General features: G+C 36.5%; 1 protein-coding gene across 4 annotated transcripts in view; it reads left to right on the forward strand.

Moving 5' to 3' along the window:
- Positions 1-17,442, forward strand: part of TNPO1 (transportin 1) — a 94,841-nt gene that overhangs the window by 44,356 nt on the left and 33,043 nt on the right. For all 4 annotated transcript variants that reach the window (XM_053657228.1, XM_053657229.1, XM_037149085.2 and 1 more), the window contains exons 4-8: positions 560-709; positions 3,944-4,050; positions 5,738-5,871; positions 11,189-11,270; positions 16,243-16,365. In XM_053657228.1, coding sequence (XP_053513203.1) covers positions 560-709; positions 3,944-4,050; positions 5,738-5,871; positions 11,189-11,270; positions 16,243-16,365 — 596 coding nt within the window. The remainder of the gene's footprint in view (positions 1-559; positions 710-3,943; positions 4,051-5,737; positions 5,872-11,188; positions 11,271-16,242; positions 16,366-17,442) is intronic.

The following is a 17,442-nucleotide window of genomic DNA, read 5'->3' on the forward strand; positions in this document are numbered from 1 at the left end:
GGAAGGTGATTTCATATATTTGTCCACTTAATTTTTTAATGGGATATTAGTGACTAATACTTCAGATCTTTAATTTGTTATATCAGGTTTCAATAAAGCTTGCATACAGTGGCCATATATAAACTAAGTTAACTCTTAAACTGAATCATTGGTTCTCAACCCAGTGCAATTAATTCCTCTCCCCTTACCTACCCTCCATTTCCCCCGGAATTTGACATTACTTGGAAACATTTTGGGTTGTCACAACTGGGAGAGATGATGCGGGCATCTATGGCCAGTAATACTGCCAGCCACCTCACAGTGCACAGGACAGCACCTCCACCACAAAGAATTGTCTGGCACAAAATGCCAGTGGTGCCAAGGTTGAGAAACCCTGAACTATAAATCATGGAGCTAATCTTTTGAAATCACTTGTGATAATTTTTCCTGGTTATAGCAAAATTATTGGAATGCTACAATCAACTTTTGAATATAAACATTTTTAATAAAGTCAATGTTCACGGTACGTTTTAAAATGAAAACTACTTTAAAACTCAGTAATATTGTTATTTTACTACAGATGAACCCACAAGATCATTGAGTGGTCTCATTTTGAAGAATAATGTTAAAGCACATTTTCAGAACTTCCCAAATGGTGTAACAGACTTTATTAAAAGCGAATGTTTAAACAATATTGGTGACTCCTCTCCTTTGATTAGAGCTACCGTGGGTAAGTTATAATTTTATCATTTTATTTCTCTCATTTGTAACTGGGTTTTTTTGATACGAATTTTTCTCATCCATTTTAAATTGAATTGTGATGGGGTGAAATTTTTTATTGCTGCTCTTAAATGCTTTTCATACAGTGTTTATAATTACAATAAAAGCTCTCACTGGATAAGACAAGGGTCTCACTGGATAAGAGACCCTGGTAGTTGCTTAATGAAATTGGTTAAAATGGGGCATTATGAAATGATACTGAGGACCACTGCCTTTTCTTTGAGTTCCTTATTACCACCCGTCTTCCTGTGTAATACATGGAGTATAAATTTCAGTTTCACTTTTACATGGAGAGAAAAATTTCTTGGTGAAACAACTGGGATACAGGACCTTAGATTTTGACTGTTTTTCCCTTGTTCTTAACATTTGACTTGTCTTCATATAATTATAGCAGATGCTCAATAATTTCGTTTCCTTCACCATGGTTTTGTTTTAACATTGATGAGATACCATAGGAGCCCACTTTTGTTTATGGAATTTGCCTGGGGTAAAATTGGTGTTGTTATGTGATTTCACTTAAAATCACAGAACCTGTTGATGACATTGAGGAGTATAGCAGTTTTGAGCCTTCAGAATGTTCAACTGGTTTTCAGTGAAAGAATGATTTTAATGATGATAATTGGTATGAATAGGTTTGAAAGCAAACACGGCTAACTTGATAAGCACACACATCTCCTGGTGGAAGTGGAAGTAGGCAGGTGTGCTGTAGCGTAGTCTACTGATGGGCAGCATTCAGTGTGCCATGGGGCTTAAGCAGTTAATTTTACAAGGATCTCGAATTTCTCTTAATCTGGCAGATTGGCTAAATGGAAGTCAGTTAACCTTCAAAGGGAGTCAATTGTTTTCATTAAAAGTTCTTTACTTTTTTATATTTTGTCTCATGGTGGGTTTGAAAAGTACCCAGTTAATCTCTTAAGAAGCAGAGGTTCCTGCTCTAAATATCCATGTATTAAATACTGCCATAATTAACACTGATTTCAAATGGGATGGGTAGAGGGCATTTGTAATTTTAGAAAAAGGGCTCTGTTAGCTTTCTGATAGATTATCGTGTACCCTCCTAATGCTCAGCCAACTTTTGACACTGGTAAAAAATGTGTGCTAGTCTTTTTGTAAATGTTTTAATCTTAATAATACATTTTGAGAATTTTGCCAGAAAAGGATCACATTTCAGTGACTGTGTAGTAATTTATTAGATGAGTGTAAGATTGTTAAAGAATATATGGTCGGTTTGCAATTTTATTATTTCAGCGAACAACATCCTTTTATGTGTGTTTTTGCACTTGTGGGAAATTTTCTGTAGAATTCATAGAAGTGGCATTAGTGGGTCAAAGTGTGTTATTTAAAATTTTAATAGGTATTGTCAAGCACACCAGTTTTCAATCCCATCTTTTTTATACACAGAAAATCGTAATTGTTTACTTTTTGCAACTTAGACATTAGAGGACTTTTCAGGAGCGGATGAGGTTATAGGGAGCCAGATGAATTTGAATCAGTCTGTGAACATTCTTTAATACTTTCCCAGCAGAAGTAATGGATGTTAGTGGTCTGTTAGTACCAGGGTGTTACTTATATTTATTTCGTTTTATCATTGCTCCTATTAAGACAGAGGTCCCCAACCTTCTAGGCACCACAGACTGGTTTTATGGAAGTCACTGAGGGGCAGGGTGGGGGTGGCCAGGAGGTGGAGCTCAAGCAAGCTTTGCTTCTTGCCCGACTTCTAGCAGGCTGCTGTTGGTTCACAGCCTGGGGGTTTGGGGTCCCGTGTTTTAAATCATGCTTGGTTTGCTTTAGGAAGATTGAGAGCTTATTCTTTTCCTTAATTCTTTTATATTTTAACTTTGGGAGAGAATAATTGGCCAGAGAAACAGGTCTGTTATTAGTCTTACTGCTTTTTTATCTTACTAGAAGTCTATTTTATTGTAAGGGTGCTATCTTAAAAATGCTATCCATACAATAACCTTTGCCATATAATTTATTTTTTTTAGGGAAGAGTAAATATTGGCCAACAACTTGACATTTTTTAACTCTTTACCATTGGGAACAACCTTCTCAAGACTAACGGTGGAAAATTCAAAGGGAATTTATACTCACAAACAGTGGAATTTGCTATTTAATAATAATCATTAAGCATTTACTATATACCAAGCATTTTGTGTGCATATCTCACTGAATTCTCAAAATAAGTAAGAAAACACTTTTTTTAAGGCAATATTCATTTTTTATTTCACAGCATGAAAACACTTTTTAAAAATTTTACAGATTAGTATTTCAAAGCTTAGAGTACATATAATATGCCTATCAGATTGTATACTCTGAATGATACTAAAAGATCTATGATTGCCAAGTATCTTATTTTATGTTACTAATCCTAAATTTACTAAGGCAGAGAAAAGTATTAAAACAAAGTTTTTGTGTTATTACTCCACTTGTATTAACACAAAATTTTGTTGCACATATTTGTGTAACTATTACAAGTAAGCTGCACTACACAGTTGAAATAATCCAGAGTGACATGATCGGTCAGCACGTGCCAATCAATTCTCCAAGATCACCTTGTCAGTGATTCATCCTTGATCCAGCAAGTGGGAAACTTTGTAGGAGTGTGTCCACACTAGAGGGATTGTTGCAAACAGAGTAGGTAGGATTGTTCTCCATCAGTGGTTTATCTGTTTTCCCTCCCCATGCCTAAGTGCTCCCGGGGCTGTGATCCTAGGTTAAGTCAGGGAGCTGTTGTTAGCTTCTTGATGTAGTTGTGTTTGAACCTGACAGGCTCATGCTCGTCACTTAATATTAGTATAAGTGATACTAATATTTTCATGTATTTTCTAATATTTTGCAAGTAATTTCTACAAAATAGTGATTTTAATTAGTGGGACTATGCTTGGTATATTCTTGGGAAAGGGCAAGTTGTAGTCTTCTGTACAGATGATTGTTAAAAATAAAAAAGTGATGAAGTATTAAAAAACAATATTAAATGCAGACCTGATTTATGCTGTGGTTTTTCCACTAACATGGTGGGGTGACATGAGGGTCCTTGATGAATGTTAGTGGTTTGAGCGTCTCAGGCTGATTTGGGACATTTGTGGAAGTGTGGATGGTTTTGCACATTTTTGTGTGCACTTGTTCATGTGGCAGTATCTAACGTAATGCATTCAGATTTCCTAAGGGTGTGTTTTCTTTCCAGGTATTTTGATTACAACCATAGCCTCCAAAGGAGAATTGCAGAACTGGCCTGACCTCTTACCAAAACTCTGTAGCTTACTGGATTCTGAAGATTACAACACTTGTGAGGTAAATATATTTGCTTTGTTATATAATTTTTCTTTCCATATTGTGTATTAATAACCTTTGAAAGTTTTTCTTTGAAAATATTTCAGATCTTAAAAGGCTAAAGTTACCTTTTTGTTTTAAATGAGTGATTATTTGTCTTAGAGTTTTCAGAAGACTTAAGTTTTAAAACCCCTCTACTATATTTTCTATAAGGAAATATCTTCTGATTTTGTATTTGAAAACTTTTCTTGGCTGTAGTATGTATGTGATAAACAGTTGTTGTCAAGCTTAATTAGTTGATACAGTATTTTTTGAAGGTGGACTTAAAATTTACCAAATTCCCAGACCATGAGTATTTGTTCAGCTTCTCTAAATTATTTTTGTGCCTCTTACTGTATGACGTGTGTAGTTTGGTATTAATCCTACATTAACTGTAATCTCTCATTGTTTGCCACTGATTAAATCAGTAGCAATCTTTCTGTTTGGGAAATTTGGGTTTCTTCTACAATTTCTCACTGTTGATGAGTACTGTTAAGAATCTCTTTCATTATCTAGGCTTCCAGTTTGGGTAGAAATCTGTTGTAAATTGAAACCATTTTAGGTATTTTGTATAAGGCAGTGTGACCCCCCTTCCTCTCAAAAAAGAAAGGCTTGGCAGCAGGGCAGGCACAGGAGCAACCTAACATTAAGAATCAGGTGGTCTTCTGACACGGCAGATTATTGCCCAGATCTGACTTCGGCAAGGGGGAGACTAGGGGAAAGGACCGGAAAGGAATGTTTAGAAAAGACTCTAAGAAGACAAAAACTTGCGTTCTCATATGTATGTGTGTATGTTTTCCTATAATGCTTTAGAAATTCACTGATAAGATTACAGAAAAACTAAAATAATATTAGCCATCAGGCAACAGTTGGTTAAAATTTAAATAGTGCTTTGGTTAATGGTAATAACAAAAAAGAGTATCAAAATTTAAGCAAGCACTTTCCAAAAATAAAAAAAATTAAACTGCTACAGTCATGAAATTGTGGAAGAACTACTATGTAAGTCATTTAAAGAGACAGTATTTGTAAATTAACTATACTATGGAGACTAAGTTTCAACCTGCTGCTCTTGGAATTAAAAGCAGTAAAGTATGTAAGTGGATGAGCTAAACTAATAGGTTATGTATAGTGTACAAGAGCTCTAAATTAGCCCATTGGTATAAAAATGGCTATAGAGAAACAGTGGCTAATTTGAAGTGCCTGCCATTTTAACAGATTTTTGTCACCATTACCCAGTAAATAGTTTACATACAAGTAATATTTTAACAGATTAAGACCTATTTATCTACTTCAAAAAGAAAAGTGGTACAGTGGTTAAATTTATATGTAAGTATAGAGTTTTACAAACTGATACTGTTTAAAAGAGGAAAATTAATGTTGACTTAAATATGGCGAGAATATTTGAGGAGTTAGGTTTTAAATTAGATATTACAATCCCTTCCAACCAAAACATCTTCTCATTCTGAGTTATTTATCACTATATTTAAAATGAGGTTTTAGATAACCAGTGGCATAATAATTTGTCTTATAATTGATTAAATTTATAGATCTTATGAGGGAGCATTTTATGTGGGCTGAGAATATTAATTCATACAAATTAGTCAGTGTTCTTCAGTCTGCTTTTAAAATGGCTTTCTTTTTAATTCTGATAATTTAAATGTCGTTGCAGGGGGCATTTGGTGCCCTTCAGAAGATATGTGAAGATTCTGCTGAGATTTTAGATAGTGATGTTTTAGATCGTCCTCTGAACATCATGATTCCAAAATTTTTACAGTTCTTCAAGCACAGTAGTCCAAAAATAAGGTATGTGTATATCTGGTGTTAAATTAATTTATGAACTCTGATATAAACCTGACCACTTTCTTATTTTTGTTTTTCCTAATATTTTTGTACCTAGAAAAATACATTAGATATTCCACAAAGGTGAATTTTGATCTTTGAAATTTGGTGCTTTGAAAACAAAGCCCATGAAATACTGATCTTTTCTGATGAAATTGTCATTTAATATGATAGTTCTTTACCTTCTACATGTTGACGTACATTTGTAATGGTTAACAGTCTAGCTTTTAAGGTCCTTTATGAAAGGCTAAAACTCAGTGAGGTCTTGGGGGGGTTGTGCCTTTGGGGGGTTTTTGGTTCGTTTAATTTATGAATCTTGCCAAGTACATGTACCTCCCTTTGCTACCTATGTACTAAAAGTTCCTCCAGTACGACATCTAAATTATTAAGTAATTTTAGTTTAAGGAGCTTACATGTACTTATAAAAAATATTTTAATCCTGAAAGAAGGATTTTTGAGTATACTCTGAAATCACATAGTAGGGCTGGTTGGGTAATTCTGAAGTTAAACTAGTCTGTTTTGTTTTTTTCCTTTAGATCCCTAGTTCCTTGAACACTGCCTAGCATATAGTTTTTGAAATATCATTATTTTTAGAATATTAAATTAGCCTTTGATTATTTTGTAATCAGATGTATCACGCTGTAATTATCATGATGCCTCTTATATTATTGAAGTGTTTGAGGCTTTGTAACTTCACCAAAACTTTTCCAGTCTGCTGTACTTTTCTCCCCCTCCAGTTATGTATATATTTTTTTACTTAAACCTTGCTTAGTATTTCTGTGGAAAAGTCATTGTTCTTTCTTCTGATTGTCATTTGATTTTTGTTATTTTATCGTTGTCAGTGCTTCATGCTTTTATGTAGAATAATTAAATATATTACTATGTAAAGTAGAAATTATGCAGTTTCTACAGGCTTCAGGGATCTCTGACTGAATGAATGTTAGTGTATAGGCTGTGCCTGTTAAATTTAGGTGCCCATGGGGGCTTACCTCAAGATTCCACGCTGTATTCCAGAGGATTGTGGTTTCAACATTGTGACCAGACGGTAAATCAGGAATCTTTTTCTTGCTTAAATTCTCTATTTAGTTCTTACTCTTGGACCTTGATTTAATTTACTTTTCCACTTAGGCAGTACTTAATCCAGTATTATTCACAATGGAAACTTAAGAGATACGTATTTGTTGGTAGTGTTATGCAAATACACATTTTCAAAATAAAATTTTACTCTTCTGGCATAAGTAACTAGGCAGAGGATTTCATTTTCCCTAGGTAGTCTTTCCCCTTTTAACATTTCATCTAAGGTGTGAAAGAACGTGATGGTTTGCATATTTCTAAGAAAGTTACTTTTTATGAACAATTCTCAGCAATTAGAAGAAAAAAATTCCAGGTAAATGGAACACAGTTACTGGGTATGAAAATTTCTTTTGTAACTTTATTTTATTTTATTTTATTTTTTATTGATTATGCTGTTACAGTTGTTCTATTCCCCCCCTTCATTCCCCTCCACCCTACCCCCCGTCCCCACCATTACCCCCCTTTAGTTTATGTCCATGTGTCTCAAGTTCTTTAGATTCTATATTTCCCATGCTATTCTTGCCCCCCATCTATTTTCTATCTACTGTCTATGCTACTTATTTTCTGTACCTTTTCCCCCCCTTCTCCTCCTCCCACTCCCCTGTTGCTAACCCTCCATGTGATCTTCATTTCTATGTTTCCACTCCTGATCTAGCTGTCCTTTTAGTTTGCTTTTGTTTTAGGTGTGGTTCTTAATAACTGTGAGTTTGTTGTCCTTTCACTGTTCATGTTTCTTTAACTTCTTTTTCTTCGATAAGTCCCTTTAACATTTCATATAATAAGGGCTTGGTGATGATGAAATCCTTGAATTTGATCTTATCTGAGAAGCACTTTATCTGTCCTTCCATACTAAATGAAAGTTTTGCTGGATAGAACAATCTTGGTTGTAGGTCTTTGGATTTCATGACTTGGAATACCTCTTTCCAGCCCCTTTTTGCCTTTAAGGTATCTTGAGAAATCTGCTGACAGTCTGATGGGGACTCCTTTGTAGGTAACTATCCCTTTAGCTCTTGCTGCTTCTAGGATTCTCCTTCATTTTAATTTTGGCTAATGTAATTATGATGTGCCTTGGTGCGTTCCTTCTTGGGTCCAACTTCTTTGGGACTCTCTGAGCTTCCTGGATTTCCTGGAAGTCTATTTCCTTTGCCAGATTGGGGAAATTCTCCTTTATTATTTGTTCAAATAAGTTTTCCACTGGTGGCTGTGCCTTTCCCCCTTCTGGTACCCCTATAATTCGGATGTTGGAGTGTTTAAAGATGTCCTGGAGGTTCCTAAGACTCTCCTCATTTCTTTGAATTCTTGCTTCTTGACTCTTTTCTGTTTGGCCGTTATTTGCTTTCTTCTGGTCCACTCCATTGATTTGCGCCCCAGTTTCCTTTTCATTGCTATTGGTTTCCTGTGCAATTCCATTCATTTCAATTAGTTTCGCCTTCATATATTTGTCTAATTTGTGGCTATAATCAACCAGTTCTGTGAGATCCTGATCCACCAGTGTTTTAAACTGTGCGTCTGAGAGTTTTGCTATTTCCTTGTCACTTAGATTTATGGGCTCTGGGGCTTTGAGATTTTCTTGAGCCATTTTTGGTCTGTTCGTGCCCTTTAAGTGTGAGGAGCAGAGCCTTGGACTACCAGGTCGCTGGGTTGTGACGCTGTATGTGGGGGCGTGGTCAGAGCGGGGAAATGGTGGCATCCTCTGCTGTTTTGGCACTGCTGGGTGAGGAGCAGAGGCTTAGGTGGTTCACCTGGGCCGGGCCACTCAGAGTCGCTGGGTTATGATGCTGTATGTGGAGGTGGGGTCAGAGCAGGGAAATGGCGGCGCCCTCCCTACTGCTTGCCCCGGGGACCGGCTGGGTCCCAGTCCAATCGCCCACTCCCTCGCTTGTCTATCCGTGCACCAATGCACAACCATAGTCAACCCACAGCCCTGCTCCCTCGCTGTTTCCCGCGGTCGCTCACTCGGTCACTTGCTCGGTGGCTCACTAGGTCCAACCCTGCGCCTGAGTCCGTCTGACCCAGTTTTCCTGTGCAACTCCGCTCCACCAGCTGCTGGTTTCGCCCCTTACCGGTCAGGCTGAAGAATTTGTTAACAGACTTCTGAAAAGTTCAATCTTCTGTGTTCTGGATGTGTTTTCTGTTGCTAATATTTAGTTGTCTCTAAACTTGGTTGTGTGAGAAGGCACGGCTTATCCACCTATGCCTCCATCTTGGCGGAAGTCTTTTGTGACTTTAATACATATGTTTAAAATGTTAACAGGGTTGAGTTCAGCAATATAGAAATGTTTCTATTCGGTGAATGTTTGTTTTTGGCCATTTGAGATTCTGTAGAACATGCCGTTAAAGTATTTTAGTGTATATTTGAGTAAATGACTGTATCTGTTAGGTATTTTAGCTTGGCACTAAACACGTCTTCCATCTTTTTGTAATTTTATTCTATATATATATATTTTAACACCTTATTAATACAGTTTAACTAGCATTTACTATGAGTGATTTTCCCTTTTGCTATAACTGTTGAACTTTGAGAAGGTTAGAACAAGGCAAACATACAGTTTTATTCATGACATGACTAAGCAATTTAACAATCAGGCATTTTATTTTTTTAATCATACTTAGAGGTGCACAAATTGGGTTACATTTCTTAGCTTATGGCATATTCTCATCATTTCCCACTTTCATAATGTTTTTACTTATTTATTATTTTTAATAATCACTTAAATCCATCATCCATAATAAAAACAAAGACCTTAAAAACAACCTATATCTAATCCCAACTTTATCCTTTTCTTGGAATTAAAAAAATTTATTGATCTTTGTTTTTAACTTTATAAAAAGTATTGTACTGAATTTAAGTTTTGACTTCTTATATTCATTATGTTACTAAGATTCATCCATATTGTGTCACTCTACGTCATTTGTTTTGACTGTGTATTACTCCTTTGCATGACAGTTACACAATTTATTCATATCTCTCTCCCGCCACCACCACCACCCCACTCCTCCAACCTCCGCCAGTAGCCTTTAGGTGGCTTCCAGGTTTTTGCTGTTGTGGGTACTGCTCCTTATGCTTGTCTCCTCTTGTCTGTTTGCAAGATTTTCTCTTAAGATAAAATCTTGAGAAGGAATTTCTAAAATACAGGGCATGTCAGTGAGTAACTCGAAATAACACTAAACTTTTTCAAAGTGTTTGCATCTCTTATAGTCTTTATTAATAAAGCGAGGAATTTCCTGGGTGTACATATTCAGCCTTTAGTGCTATCACACATTTTAATTTTTGCCAGTCAAATAGATAAAAAATGTATTGCATTATGGTCTTGATGGTTTACTTCAAGATGGCTCCGTCATTAATCACATCGAACATTTGTCATGTTTGTTAACTGTACATGGTGACTTTTGCTTCTGTTTTCTGTCTTTTATTCTATTGGGTTACTGGAAGAAGCACACAGGGTAGATAATTGATAAATGATATAATTTCATGATAAATACTGTGGAAAATGAGAATAAGGGGTTAGAGATTCAGAAGATTTTGCGTAGAAGGTTTTCTGTAAAGGTAACATTCATGCAGACCCTGAACCAAGTAAAGTAGTCTTTGCAAGATCAAGGTGAAGATCAGGGAACAGCAAGTAGAAAGGCACTGGAGTTAGGAGCAGGCCATTTAGAATGACAGAAGAAAAACAATTTTGTAGCATAGTAGGAAATGAAGTTAGGGAGTAGCCGTGTTATAGAGTAATGTCTAAGTCATTGGTCAACAAACTGACCCATGGCCAAATGCAGCCATGGCTGTGACCTGTGAGCTAAGAATGATTTTTAGGTAGTGTCTTTAAGAATTTCTGTGGAATTGAATGGGGTATGTCAGAACACATAGACTAGACTGCTCTCTGTTTTTAGCTTCAAAAGGAATGCATACTCTTTATTTTTAAGTCTATAAGAAAATAAAATAAGTTCCCATTATGCCCCTATCCAGCCTCCATTCTGCTATTAAAAATGTGCACATATCCTTTTCAGATACCTTTCACTTTCACAGAAGCAATAGTAGATTGCTCTGCAACCTGCGTTCTTCACTTAATATATTACTCGTATTCTTTCTGTGTTATTACATAGAGAAATCTGACTTTTTTGTGGGGGGGTGTATATGGCTGTACATAAGCCATAATTTTTTTTTTATAAGACATAATATTTTCATAAAGGAATGTTTAAATCTTGTTCCTAGATCCCATGCTGTTGCATGTGTCAATCAGTTTATCATCAGTAGGACTCAAGCTCTGATGCTGCACATCGACTCTTTCATTGAGGTAAGATTTATCACCCTTCCCTTTTGTTTTTGAGAGGATTAGAAAATGTTCATTGCATGTAGGCTTAGAACTACTAATTTTTCCACTTGTATCATGATAATAAACATTGATTATGGTATATTTAATACCTTAAGTATAAAAATTTCTCCTTCAGTATACTGTTAAATTGCATGTGGAAGGTGAATCTCCCATTATTGCAATATTTGAAACATTGGTGAAGTTGAATAAGTTTGATAAAGAATCTGAAGGCACAGACTAAAAGGAATACAGTGAGTCTTCATTTTACGTTGTCAGTATGTTCTGTGACTTTCAATGAAACAAAATACAATGAAACCAGTTTCACCATAGGCTAATTGATACATCCAAGAGTCAGATTCCTGTCACATCTAATCAGTGTGATAATGAAATGTTATTTAAGGATCACCTGTACTTCTGATTTTCTTTTGGTTTCCATTTATGAAATTAAAGGTGTCAGGGGAAAAAACTGGCTCTTAAATTTTAAGCAAGCATTTCTAACAACACTTAATTTTTTGATAAAAGCAGAAAGATAAGAGCGTAATTTTTCGGTCATGAACCCAAAGCAATAGAATTCCTTTTCAGAACGTTCTCTGCTTGATAACAGCAATTATGAAAGAATCGTTTAAGTTCCTTAACCACTTAACCTTTATTTTCATCCAATAAAATTAATGAAATAGTCTGTTTCTTTTCAGCTGTTTTTGTAAATTTTTGTTTTGTTTTATTTTGGAGAGACAGGAAGGGAGGGAATAAGAGGGGAAGACTGATCAGTTGCCTCTCACACACCCCCAACTGAAAATTGGTCCATATCCCAGGCTTGTGACCCAAATGGGAATCAGCCCACAACCCCTTGGTTTACAGGCCAACACATAACCACCTGAGCCACGGCCAGGGCTCAGCTGTTCTTTTAAAAAATCCTTCTGAGGCCGTATTTTTGTTGGAAAATGATAGGAGGTGGAAATTATGTGTTTTGGGTGTTGTTTTTTTTTTTTTCCTTTTTCGTTTGCTGAGTACCTACTACAAATTCAGCACTGTGCTTGGTGCTAGGGGTATATAAGTAAATTTTATGCCTCAAGGTGTTCTCAGTGTAGTTTGATACAGAGGGAAGTGGGTAATATTAGAAGTTTTCAGTAAGACAGCCTGGATTCAAATCTCAGCTGGGTTAGCAGCTGTTAACCTTGGGCACATTAATGAAGCTATGTTTTCTGTTTCATCATCTATAAAATGAGGCTAATCATAGACATACCTTGTTGGATCATTATACATTTGCTATAAATAAATTGGAACAGTGCCTGCCACAAAGTAAGCACTCTACATGCTAACTAACTACTGCTATAACTACTTTTAGAAGTTGTAATTATAATGGTATTTCCTCTTAGTATTATTCAACACCTTAAGAGAACTGTGATGGACATGCCAGCATCTTACACAGAAATGTAATGTAGAATAAAAGAAATTAAATTCTCTCTAAAAGTAAAAATGGTGCAAGACCATTTGCTCTGCAAATGGAGCAAGAACATGTCCTAGCATTTTTAAATATTTTCTATTAGTGTTATATGCCATGTTAACATTTCTCTGCTACTTGCTAACTGTGTAAGAGTTTTCCATTCTGTAAGAATAGTAACCTCCAGAGGAGATGCCTGAACATAGTAGGTCCTCCATAACTATTTGCTTCATGAATAAATAAATTGTTATCTTCATTTATCCATGTTTTCCTCAGGAGCTGATGTCATGTGCTAATTTTGACATTATTGGTAAAAGTGTATTAGTTTCTAATATATGACTATAACCTACCTTGGCAAAGCTGGGTATTCCTTTTTTTTAAATTTTTAAATATATTTTATTGATTATGCCATTACAGTTCTATTTCCCCCCCCTTCATTCCCCTCCATCCCCTTCCCCCGCCATTCCCCCCTTTAGTTTATGACCACGTGTCTCAAGTTCTTTAGATTCTATATTCCTCATACTATTCTTGCCCCCCTCCATCTATTTTCTACCTACCGTCTGTGCTACTTACTTTCTGTACCTTCTCCCACTCCCCTATTGCTAACCCTCCATGTGATCTTCATTTCTATGGTTCTGCTCCTGATCTAGCTGTCCTCTTAGTTTGCTTTTGTTTTAGGTGTGGTTCTTAATAACTGTGAGTTTGCTGTCCTTTCACTGTTCATCTTTTTTATCTTCTTTTTCTTAGGTAAGTCCCTTTAACATTTCATATAATAAGGGCTTGGTGATGATGAACTCCTTGAATTTGATCTTATCTGAGAAGCACTTTATCTGTCCTTCTATTCTAAATGAAAGCTTTGCTGGATAGAGCAATCTTGGATGTAGGTCTTTGGATTTCATGACTTGAAATACTTCTTTCCAGCCCCTTCTTGCCTGTAAGGTCTCTTTTGAGAAATTTGCTGACAGTCTGATGGGAACTCCTTTGTAGGTGACTATCCCCTTATTTCTTGCTGCTTCTAGGATTCTCTCCTTCATTTTCATCTTGGCTAATGTAATTATGATGTACCTCGGTGTGTTCCTTCTTGGGTCCAACTTCTTTGGGACTCTCTGAGCTTCCTGGATTTTTTGGAAGTCTATTTCCTTTGCCAGATTGGGGAAATTCTCCTTTATTATTTGCTCAAATAAGTTTTCAACTCGTGGCTGTTCCTCTTCCCCTCTGGTACCCCTATAATTCGGATGTTGGAGTGTTTAAAGATGTCCTGGAGGTTCCTAAGCCTCTCCTCATTTTTTTGAATTCTTGTTTCTTCATCCTTTTCTGTTTGGTCATTTTTTTCCTCCTTCTGGTTCACTCCCTTGATTTGAGTCCCAGTTTCCTTTCCATTACTATTGGTTCCTGTGCATTACCATTCATTTCAATAGTTTAGCCTTCATTTGTTTCTCTAATTTGTGACTAAAATCAACCAGTTCTGTGAGCATCCTGATCACCAGTGTTTTGAACTGTGTGCATCTGAATGTTGGGCTATTTCTTCATCACTTAAATTTATCTGGTCTGAGTCTCTGAGCTCTTGAGCCATGTTTTGATCTGTTCCCGCCTGTTATGTACGAGGAGGTGTTTACCAGGGCGGGGCCACCCAGGTTGCTGGTTTATGGTGCTGTATGTGGGGGCGGGGTCAGAGAAGGACAATGACGGTCCCCTCTGCCACTTTCCGCCACTGGGGCCTGCAGGGTCTGTCTCACCGCTTTGCTCCTTCACCGGTTTATCTGCACTCGACTGTGTGACTTTGGTCAGTCCTCAGTGGGTCCATCCACTTCTCCACACCTGGGATCCTCCCACAGCTGCTGGCGCACCTGGGTCGCGCACCCGGTTGGTCAGGTGGATCTTTCCTGCCTGACCCCGCTCTGCTGCCGGCTCTGCCCCTCTTAGGGGTTTGGCTGAAGGGTTCGTTGTTGTCAGACTTCTGTATAGTTAAACTTGGTTGTGTGAGAAGGCGCAGTGCTTCCACCTACGCCTCCATCTTGGCGGAAGTCCCCTGAATCTACTCTGGGTATTCCTATTAAGACAACATCAAATTTAATGAAAGAAGTATATCTAACATATAAAGCAGCACCTGATGGGTAAACAGTATTCTTCTTGGACCTTGTAAAATATGTCTGGTTTATAAAGGAACTACAGAGTTTTGAAATAACTGGGGACTTGGGGAAATCAAAGATTTTAAAATTCGAGAAACAGAGCTCTGTCCAGGTAGCTCAGTTGGTTTGCAGGGCCTGTTAGGAACTGGGCCACACAGCAGGAGTTGGGCTTGAGTGCAATGTACTTGAATCATCCCAAATCAGTTCCCCCCACCCCTCCCTGGTCCGTGGGAAAATTGTCTTCCACAGAACTGGTCCCTGGTGCCAGAAAGGTTGGTGACCACTGGGTCAGATCATCTTCCAATGTGCTCAAGTGGTGGGTTTGATCCCTAGTCAGGGCATATTAAAAAAAAAAAAATCAACCAATGAATGTACATAAGTGGGACAACAAAAATCGATGTTTCTCTAAAATCAATAAAATACTAGAAACAATACTTCACATGCTGTCATATTTGATATTTGAACTTCATTTTCTAACCACTTTATTGTAATAAGATTTTAGGTTCATGTATTTGGAGATGTTTTTGTGATTTCCTGGGAAAAGACAATGAGGCACATTGGATTTTCATTTTTTTAAGATGTTTTTACTGTTTTGAATGTATGTGTGTCTTTGTACTTAAAATATAATTTCAGGAGTGAGATGGGGAGGTTTATTCTTTCTTCTCACATCCCGACTTGTAAGCTCTATACGGGAGGCTCTATTCTTCTAGTGGAGGCTTGTTGGTAAAGTGAATATGGGCTTATTCACGATTCCATGAAAATCAGTCACATTCTCCCCACTGACTAGCAAGTCACTACAGACAATTTTTTAAAACCTTAGAGAGAAACTTGTTAAAAACAGTGTGAGATTGATTGCTCTTATTTTTTCAGGAGTTGACCTGGTGAACATTAGCTGTTTAGGGTTAAGTTTTAGAAACTTGGTACATATAATTACCCAATTATTGATGCTTTTATAGAACTTTCACCTGTTACTCCTTAAGAATCAGAATTGGTAGTACTAATCTCTTGATAGTAATTTTGAAGGATGGATCAGATTTTATTTTAATGATTACCTCTGTTTCTAGATCAGCTGGATGAGTGTCCCAATGTCCTAATGACATGGTTTTATTCTCACTAAAAATGACCTCAAAATACAACCAATCATAATCTACCAGGAAGAATGGTTTTTAAGATCATTTACCAAAATCATAATTTTTGCCAATTGTCATTCTATGTTTATCTTATTTTATAATCTAATATTGTAGGCCAATTCATTCTTTATTTGTATTCATTCTTTATTTGTACTTCTTAGCATTTTTAAATGTTAGCAACTTGATCATTATTTATAAGCTTTTCTAATATATTAGAATACTTAACTAGGAAAAAAATCTTTCTTACGCAATAGAATCTCTTTGCGTTGGCTGGGGATGAAGAACCAGAGGTACGGAAAAATGTATGCCGGGCGCTTGTGATGTTGCTTGAAGTTCGAATGGATCGCCTGCTTCCTCACATGCATAACATTGTTGAGGTAACTTAAAGGATCACTTGTTGTCTTTCCCTCAGAAATCTTGGGCACACAATGCATAATGTGAAACCACTCTTTTCTAGTATTATTTAACTCATTTGTGGGGACTACAAAAATAGTTGTGATCGTCTTAAAAAGATAAATTCCCTCCATGGTTACTTTTCTTTCATGAGATTCAAGATATTTTAAGATGGATTGCTTTTATTAAGATATTTTAAAGAGAAAAAATTATTTAAAGTAATAGGTAGCTTTTAACCAGGATAACTAGGAAATGTTTAGATTATTTGTGTTTACTAGGTATGAGTTAGGATTAATGATCAATAAACTATGATAGAATAATAAGATGTGATTATTACCTAGACCAGAATAATTTTCAAGTGAATTAAATAGTGTGTATCTAGTACCTCTCTTTCACTTCTAGAGATCCGTATGGTATGGAGAGAGAATATCTCCTTTCCTAAAACATTAGAAAAGATCATTGTAAAAATAAGGATACGTAGCAGCGTAATAGGGGGGTAAATGACACCTCTGAGGAGCCTATTCTCTCCATGAAGTGTTTAGGAGAAGCAGGTGGAATTGGTTGAAAGTTTAACTATAGGGTTTGTAGTTACACATAAAGTTAAAGACATCTTATCATTTGCTAAGGCCATGTCACAGCTGGGGAGCCTAATTCATAGTGCTGCGGTTCTTCAGCAGTATTTGGTGCAGCAGTAGGATGTGTTGTGGACTGTAACAGGGGTTGTCGTGCCACACCTCTTGTGTTGCCACATTTTGCCATGTGAGGTGTTTCAGTGGGGCAGAGGATGTTTATGAAGAATCTATCACCTAACTCCAACTCAAAGTCCCAGGTACTTTAGGAAATCATTTGTGACTTTATTTGGTTTTTGTACATAAGGTTTTTTTAAAGAGTAGACAGTGCACCTTTGGATAGATTTGGGGTCAGATGTTCTTCCAACTAAGAGTGAATTTGGCTTGCTATGTTCAGAGAACATGATAAACCTATTTTGTTGGAAAATACAAATTATACTTGCACTGAGAAATGTCATTACTTCTTTCCAAATTAAAAAAATAACTTTTGTA

The sequence above is a fragment of the Artibeus jamaicensis genome, unplaced genomic scaffold, assembly GCF_021234435.1.
Source record: "Artibeus jamaicensis isolate MK-2021 breed Jamaican fruit bat unplaced genomic scaffold, CSHL_Jam_final scaffold_369, whole genome shotgun sequence".
Classification (NCBI taxonomy): domain Eukaryota; kingdom Metazoa; phylum Chordata; class Mammalia; order Chiroptera; family Phyllostomidae; genus Artibeus; species Artibeus jamaicensis.